This window comes from Prunus dulcis, chromosome 1, assembly GCF_902201215.1.
Source record: "Prunus dulcis chromosome 1, ALMONDv2, whole genome shotgun sequence".
Classification (NCBI taxonomy): Eukaryota; Viridiplantae; Streptophyta; class Magnoliopsida; order Rosales; family Rosaceae; genus Prunus; species Prunus dulcis.
The window spans coordinates 24,265,794-24,274,184 of record NC_047650.1 but is presented as its reverse complement, the minus strand read 5'-3'; the positions used below and the strand labels follow the sequence as shown (position 1 = coordinate 24,274,184).

Below are 8,391 nucleotides of genomic sequence, written 5' to 3'. Positions count from 1 at the left end.
GGGGTCTTTTGTCTTTTTCATTCAGAAAATAACAAAAGTTGAACTCTCACTTGAAAAGGATCACTCATAGTCGGTGGTGGGATGCCCCTTACTACTGACCCGAAGGCATAAGGGGGCCTCGCATACTAAATAGGGGTAAAGAGATTACACTCTTGCCCACTTAATTTAGGTTTCGTCACAAAACAATCACTTTAATACTCGGCATGTGTTCACGCTACAAGATTCCATTAATATAACAATGGATTTGTTTTTTTCGGTACGGTAAACATAATACTATTTTTCCTCGTAACTTTGATGATGATTATGATGATGAACAATTTTACGTGAACAAGAACATCTCGTGATTTCATCATGAGCTCAAATAAATACAAGTCTGGCCATCACGAACCGCAAGTGCCTATGGAGCGTAAGTTTTGAGATACTACTCGCAAGTTTACCATAATAAACGTGGTCAACATCGAGGTTCTCGCAAATGAATCAGAGCCCAAGTTGACTTGAGGCCAAACAAAACAAGTGGCAGTAGAAAGTTTGAAACTTTGAGAAAGATAAACCAGTTTGCAGCTTAAAATATTGGTTTGCGTAGCGGAGGATCAGGATGGGCTGGCTTGCATTGTCCCTTTCTACTTTGAACTTGACTGACTCTCACTTGCACTGTCTCCTGCTTCAGCTTGCTTCACTTAAAATTCTGAAATTTCAGTCTTTTCAGATCCTTCATTCTCTGCACAATAATTGGTTCTCTTCCTTTTTGTTGAAATTTGAGTGCTTTTGCTTTCATCACCCACAAGAATTTTTCTCTCTTGCTTTCTCGGTAAAATCTTTTCTTGTTATCTTTGCACACCAAACCCAAGATCTTGATGCTCCATACCTGCTACCTTCTTATTCTATTCATTTCTTAAAGCATTTGCTATTCTAAACAAAACCCAGAACTTAAATTCTGCTTTTTCTATCAACTTTATATAGATAGAATTGTGGTTGCAGTTCTGCGTTCTCTGTTTTTGAAGTTCTTAATCTCATTTGTATGACTCACACCTCTCTCATGTGCATTTAGCTTTCTGAATAATGAAGAATTTCTTGGTTTCTTTCTGTTCGTTGTTTCTCATTCTAGCCATTTTCACTCCAATTTCGATTGGGCAGTTAACTCCAAGTGAGAGCCGAATTCTTTTCCAATTTCAGAAGCTTCTTGAACACCCTGGAGCTCTTCAAGGATGGACAAATTGGACCAACTTCTGTTACCTCCCTCCCACACCTTCTCTCAAGGTTGTCTGTACAAATAATCGTCTAACCGAATTAACTGTCATTGGAAACAAAAGCTCCCCTTCTCACAGCCCAAAACCAGTTTCAGAGAGTTTTGTGATTTCTCAGCAGACCCTGTCCAAAAGCTTTTCCATTGATTCTTTCTTCACACTTCTCACAAAGCTTTCCAACTTGAAAGTGCTTTCCTTGGTGTCACTGGGTTTGTGGGGTCCATTGCCAGCCAAGATCAACAGGTTCTGGTCACTCGAGGAGCTCAACATTAGCTCAAATTTCATTTATGGGCAGATTCCTGCATCCCTCAGTTCAATGAAGAATCTCAGAAGCATAGTTTTGGCTGACAATTTGTTCAATGGGAGTGTGCCAGATCTTAAAAGCTTAGCTGCTCTTGAAGAAATCAATTTGGGTAACAACCACCTAGGACCTGGATTTCCTTCATTGGGAAATAGTCTTGTAAGTATCATTCTGAGAAACAATTCCATGAGATCTGAGATTCCTCCAACATTGAGGAACTTTGATCTGCTTCAGAAATTAGACATCTCTTCCAACAAATTTGTGGGGCCAATCCCTGCTTTCGTGTTCTCTCTGCCTTCAATTCAGTACCTCATTCTGGCTCAAAACCAACTAAGTGGTGCTCTCTCAAACAATGCAACCTGCAATGGGAAGCTCCAAGTTGTTGATATTTCTCAAAACCTTTTGATAGGGAAACTACCATCTTGCATTGGAACAAAGTCTTTGAACAGAACTGTTCTTGATTCATGGAACTGTTTGTCTGGTGGGAAGTCAAAGTATCAGCATCCATATTCATTTTGCCACAAGGAAGCACTGGCTGTTAAGCCTCCAGCTAAAACTCAAGAGCAGGAGTCAAAAATAAAGCTAGGCCTTTTACTTGGTGTCATTGGTGGTGTTGTGTGTGGTGCTGCAGTCATTGGGTTGCTGATTTTGGTCATTATCAAAAGGGCAGGACAGAACAGAGAAGATAAATTTGACAGATCCATGGTTGAGAAAATTTATGTTCGAAGCTCCCCAAAGCCGAACATCGATGCAAGTAAGGCCGTCTTTCTTTGTTTCCTTAATTCCTTTGAAAGTCTGTGACATTAATGACTGAAAAAAAAAACACAAAACAAAGATGCATGCTTTATGGTTTTTAGTTCATGAAGCATTGAAGCTGATTAATATTGATTTGGATTTTCCAGGGCGTGTGCCCCAGATGATGAGGTTACCAACACTTGGGCTCCCACCATATCGTGTCTTTACATTGGAAGAAATTGATGATGCAACAGACAATTTCGATGCCGCAAATTTGATGGGAGAAGGATCTCAGGGACAGGTAGTAACATTGAATTTTGCTGTTTGCTGGCTTTGAATGCATTATTTGATGGAGCCAACATTATTGTTCATCAACTTGATGGCATTATTTCTGTGCAATATTTACATTACAGGTCTACAAAGGCTGGCTCAGAGATGGTTTACTGGTACAAGTGAAATCTGTGAAATTAAAGCAGAAGCAGTTGCCCCAAAACTTGAACCAGAGCATGGAAGCCTTGTCAAAGCTGAGGCATAGGCATTTGGTCAGCCTTCTTGGACACTGCACTGTCACTTATCAGGACCATCCAACTACAGCTAGCACTGTATTTATTGTTCTTGAGAACATCTCAAATGGCTCTTTGGTGGACCATCTCACTGGTAAAGCTCAAACTAAAAGCAATTATCAGATCATCAAGAAAAGGGTTAATTAAAATACTCAAACCAATTCTAATACACTTTGGTTTGGCAGATTGGAGAAAGAAGGAATGGCTGAAATGGCCACAGAGAATGGCTGTTACCATTGGCATTGCAAGGGGGGTCCAGTTCTTGCACACAGGGGTTGCACCTGGCATCTTTGGAAATAATTTGAAGATAGAGAACATATTGTTGGATGAGAGTGTTTCTGCTAAAATCAGTAACTATAATCTTCCATTGCCGTTTCAGGTGAGAATATGTTACAGTATATATATGCTTGTCTTGTCAAATTTGAAAGGAAACTTTTGTAGCAGCTAACGATTGTATTTTCTAATTTCCAGATTGGTTCAGAGAGCCCTCTTAATGGACAGGATATTAGCAGCAGTAAACCTCATCTAAACAGGTATTACTTTTCTCTTCTTGTTCCTCTCCTTTTCTACTGCAGCATCCAAATTTATCTTATACGAGCCGTAAATACACAGTGCCGAAGCTGAGAAGGAAGATATTTATCAGCTGGGGATTATTCTACTTCAAGTTCTTACTGGTAGATTGATCAAATCAGCTAGTGAATTGGATGAGCTAAAGATTCAGGTAAACAATATAGAAAAACTAAAAACAAAAGAACTCCATTTCATTGTTTTTGCTCTTTTGGGTTCTTGCAACACCTAATTCAATGGCTTTCTTTGCATCTTTCAATGAACAGTTAGAAAAAGGCTTAATAGAAGGACCATCAAAACTAAGAGGGCTCATGGATTCGTCGATACAGGGAAGTTTTGCGTATCAGTCATTGAAGACCGCCATCGAAATCACCGTCAATTGTCTGAGCAGAGATCCAAGCAAGCGTCCTTCCATAGATAATGTTCTCTGGAACTTGCAGTATTCAATTCAAGTTCAAGAGGGATGGACCAGCAGCGGCAACCTTAGCGCTCAGATGTAGTAGCAACACAACACGTTTTCATTTTAAGTGCATGTAATTCAACTCTGTTCCTTGTTAGGCACGGTGTCTATATGAATAAAATGTAAATACAGCTCGTGTTTACTGTTTTACCTTAAAACAATTTTTAGCACGTCTCAAGTTTTCACCCTTCTTTGGTCCAATGAATTCTTACTAACTTTTTCATCAACACAAAATTATTCATTTTACAATCCAGCTAGAGTGCTTTTCATGTTCAAACAGTGACAAATCAAACATGCCATATGCATCTTAGCCGTCAATTTTAAAACTCAAATACATGATTATATTTTGGTTCAAGTTTCCAGAGCGAGTAATAATCATGTTTTTGCTCGCCCCCATGAAAAAATCTTGCATACAATCGAATACAACCCCCGCATGACCAGATATTGTGAGGGCAATTGTACACAACAGTTGCATACAACAATTTCTCCAACCACAGGCTCGAATAGGTTAAAGCAAAATTAAATGCAGCAGGTGAAAGAAAACTCCAAGGCAGGTGGTCCAACATATAGATATACGAGGCCTAGTGCCATTGAATTAAAGCCCGAGCAAACATTTCACAAGACCAGAAGTCAAGTTCTTCACAACACAAAAGTTTTCAAGTTTCAAAGTTATTTAAACAGGATGTTCAACTGATTTTCCAAAGATCTCCATCAGGAGTAAGCTAATCAGCAGTCCAACTCTGCTCAACAATCTCACGGACTCTCCTATTGTATTCACGCTTGTTCTCGCTAAACATCCGTGCAGCTTCTGAATTTGCTGGAGAGTTTGGGTTTGGATCACAGAGCAATGACTGCAATAAGAAAATATTATGACTTAACATCTCAAACAACGGACACTAAAAAAAGTGAACTTCCTCCATAATCTTATATTTGATTTATTTACATTGATCAAATGTCATTTATCCACAAGCATGCATGCACATGCGTGTGTGTGTGTGTGTGTGTGTGTGTGTGTGTGTGTGAGAGAGAGAGAGAGAGAGAGAGAGAGAGAGAGTTTTGTGTTAAAACAATATCCATGCATATACATATGCCATACAATGGAAAATGGAAGTGTGGTTAGATGGTTACTAAGTCTATGCAACATGAAGTGGTAACCAAGAGTAATCTTTTGGCCAGGCCTCAACCATGAGTTAAGAGAGGCGAAATAAGAAACTCTTGATTATCTACAAGCTTTTAGGATTCTCTCTTTGGAATGAGAGATGCAGCAGATAGGGATATGTATGCAAACTTTGTGAAAAGAAGTAATTGACATAATTAGGCCTGAAGGTGCAGTTGAATGCATTGGTAAGATGGTTGATAGAAAACAGATAACACGGAATATTTTCTGAGGAGCAATAGAAATTAGTACAATCAATGATGCCTTGCTCCGGTAGTGCTCAAATAGAAGCTACAGAGTTGCTTATATATTGGAATGACAAGATGGGACAATCAGAATTTCAAAGACCACAATTGTGACTCAAAGATAATGAAATATGATTTCATACATGGTGTCAGTGGCGGATCTAGTAAGGAGCCAGTGAAGGCACTAGCCCCCACTCAGCCTTGTTGTACACCTAAGAAAGTGTCAAGTTCTCATGATATTTTTTGTTGAATGGGGGCAAACTGTTTGATAAAATGCCTAAAAAAAGGCTAAGGCAGTACAAGGGGGCGAAGGAATGGCTAAGACTTGAGCTGCATTAGGTAAGAGTTTACAGGTTGTTGATAGGCTCCATTAGCCACTTCATGCTAAGCCAGATTTTACAAATTCTAGCCCCTAAGAAGGAAAATTACTGGATCCGCCAGTGCATGGTGTCTTAACCAATTACAAGCTTATCCCATGACACACTTAACAAGAGAGTCATGATTAATTAAAGCACTCAAAATCATCAAGCAACGAATAGAATATAACCAAATACCTGGATGGAGGTAAGTATAGCTGCTACATCATAGATAGGACTCCACTGATTCTGTAGGATGTCCAAGCAAATGCTTCCATCTGCATAAACTGAAAAGGGATACACACAAAAAAGGCAGAACTTAAAACTTGAAACATCTGAAATATTTCCAAGTAACTGCATTCCAGTTAATTTCTTAAATATATTAACAAATATAAACATTAAATGACACAACCAAAGCAACAAGCTATAAAGGCTAGCAACAAGTTGTGAAAGCGAAGATGATTTGTGATTCAATACTCAATTAACAAATGCTTGAGAGCTTAAAAACAAATACCAAATATTTCCCTTGCTCAGCTCCTTTTTCACCCATTAGAAGCTAGTTTGGCTAAGTAAATGGATGTAAAATGATTCAATACTCAATGAACATACACGTGTTTCTGTTTGTATGTGCACACATATGTACCAATACATGTACAAACGTAATATGTGCATACATGTGTGTGTGCAGTTTCTGTTTCGAACTTACTATTTGGATGAAACATCCGAGAAACAAAACGCACTGTTGGTGGCTTATTTGGATAATCCTCTGTGAATTGAAGTGTCAACTTAAACGTACCTGGAAAACACAAAAATATCATACAAGATATAGCTTAAAATTTAGAAGTGAAAGAAGAAAATTTCAATTGCAATATGATATGAGGTTCTTCTCAGTTTTTACCTCCATCCCATGGGGTGTCATCAGGACTGCAATTCAAACAATGAAGTACATAAATAAAATTGTACGAGATTTCAAGAAAAAATCATCAAAATGAAGAAAAACTGAGATATGCAACAAAGTATAATCTCCTTCCGAGACATACCCAAATATAACAGCATTCCAAAGCATAATATTATTGTTTTGAGGAGCACCACTTATACCGGCAGGGGGGTCCTGTTGCAACCTCTTGAAATCCCTCATCAGTCTCTTCCTCGCAGGAGTCGACATCCTCACCGCCTATATATTAGGCCAACCAAAAAATAATACTTAGTGATAGTCAAATACATTTGTGCACAAACGAAAACATGCAGGCACCGTTGAAAGAAAAATGAAATTGATAACTTTCATCAACACAGAGGTCCAGGAAGTACCACTACCAACAAAGCAGCATGTACAGGCATCCAAGCAACATAATTGAGATTTAACTAAAGATTAAACCTATAAATGAACAAAGATTCACATACTTGATTCTGAAAAGCTCGTGTAACCTCTACAATCTAAACCGATATTAGAGCAAAAATAACTGCACTTATGGACCTCAAAGCCCAAATCGTGCCATTTCCAAGATACCTTGAACACATGCACTGAACCTAACTAAACCATTCAATTAACTCATTAAAAAAACATATTCTATGGTAGACTGAATTCAAGAGTAACTGGATCCAAAAGTTACAGTATTAGACCCCAAAACTATAGTCAAACTGGTTGCTACCGTACAAGTTCGAGCTATAAAAAAAAAAAAAAAAAAAAAAACGAAAAAAACACAAGTTCATATCAAAACCCGAGATCCATATCCTAATATGCGAATCGCAAGAAGCTAATATGATGTACAATTTGAAAAAAACAAAACAAAACAAAACAAAAGTTAGGGTTCATTTTCTTGTAATGCAATTAAGAAACTAGATCTTCTTCGAAATCAGTTTCCATACAGACCACAAATCGGAGCACAATTCAATTAAGATATGCGTAATATAATACAGGGAAAAATTAAGCTAAAAATGAAAAACACCTGTTGGCTGACGGCGAGAGAATTTGGCAGCTCAGGAATTGCCGCGAAACAAACAGACAGATATATAGAGATAGCGAAACGGTGTCAGAGATGGATTTTCACGGTGACGGGCGATCAAGAAAGAAGGAGAGAAAGGGAGATGGGTAGAGAGAGATGGAGAGATTATTTTTAGGTTAAAAGTTATTTAAGTTGGAATGATTTGATTTATATTTAGGCACAGGGAAAAAAAATTGCTATTGGAAGTCTCCCCGGTCAGCGCTCTTTCTTTATCTCTCCTACTGTACTGGCGTGGCGTGTCTTCGGCTCTTTGCCAGCATGCCAATGAGGATGCCACTCATCATCATCACCATATCAATTTCATGTCTAGTATTCGGCTTATAGTATGTGTGTCATACATTATTTACTATAAAATAAAGTCTCGTCTTGCCCCGTAGTTTATTAACACTCTCCTTCTATCTTTCCACCTCAGTTCTGCCCTAATAACCTACCCTCTCTCATTCTCTGTGTTTTTTTCGCTATACCCTTTACCGCTCTCCTTCCACTGAACACTCATATTTGCCATCTCCGATGTTCGCTCGTCCTAGCTACCTCTTTTCTGAGCAGGAGAATAAACCCATCCGTAACGCTCCTTTCTGCCCCATAATAAAAATGACATATTTGACTTTATAATTGGCAGCAAATTGAATGAATTTGTAAAGTCCTAAATTGACTAATTTTACCCAGTTTAAGTCCTAAATTGACTAAAATAATAATCGGAAGGTAACTTCAAACCAACTTGATTGTTTAGAGGATAAACCCACATTTTACCTTTTATTATA

The 8,391-nt window shown here is 38.3% G+C and overlaps 2 protein-coding genes across 2 annotated transcripts; one reads left to right on the top strand and one right to left on the bottom strand.

The window, feature by feature from the left end:
* Nucleotides 1-285: 285 nt before the first annotated feature.
* LOC117623274 (probable LRR receptor-like serine/threonine-protein kinase At1g14390) lies at nt 286-4,060 on the top strand. The gene is made up of 7 exons (XM_034354188.1): nt 286-2,299; nt 2,448-2,581; nt 2,694-2,937; nt 3,029-3,222; nt 3,315-3,376; nt 3,456-3,564; nt 3,677-4,060. Exons 1-7 carry the CDS (start codon nt 1,060-1,062, stop codon nt 3,908-3,910), a joined length of 2,217 nt encoding a protein of 738 aa, XP_034210079.1. The 5' UTR covers nt 286-1,059; the 3' UTR covers nt 3,911-4,060.
* A 343-nt stretch (nt 4,061-4,403) lies between these two features.
* Nucleotides 4,404-7,804, bottom strand: LOC117623284 (ubiquitin-conjugating enzyme E2 2-like). The gene is made up of 6 exons (XM_034354200.1): nt 7,574-7,804; nt 6,668-6,801; nt 6,526-6,551; nt 6,334-6,423; nt 5,826-5,914; nt 4,404-4,721 (listed from the first exon to the last, which is right to left on the bottom strand). Exons 2-6 carry the CDS (start codon nt 6,790-6,792, stop codon nt 4,593-4,595), a joined length of 459 nt encoding a protein of 152 aa, XP_034210091.1. The 5' UTR covers nt 6,793-6,801; nt 7,574-7,804; the 3' UTR covers nt 4,404-4,592.
* Nucleotides 7,805-8,391: the final 587 nt, after the last annotated feature.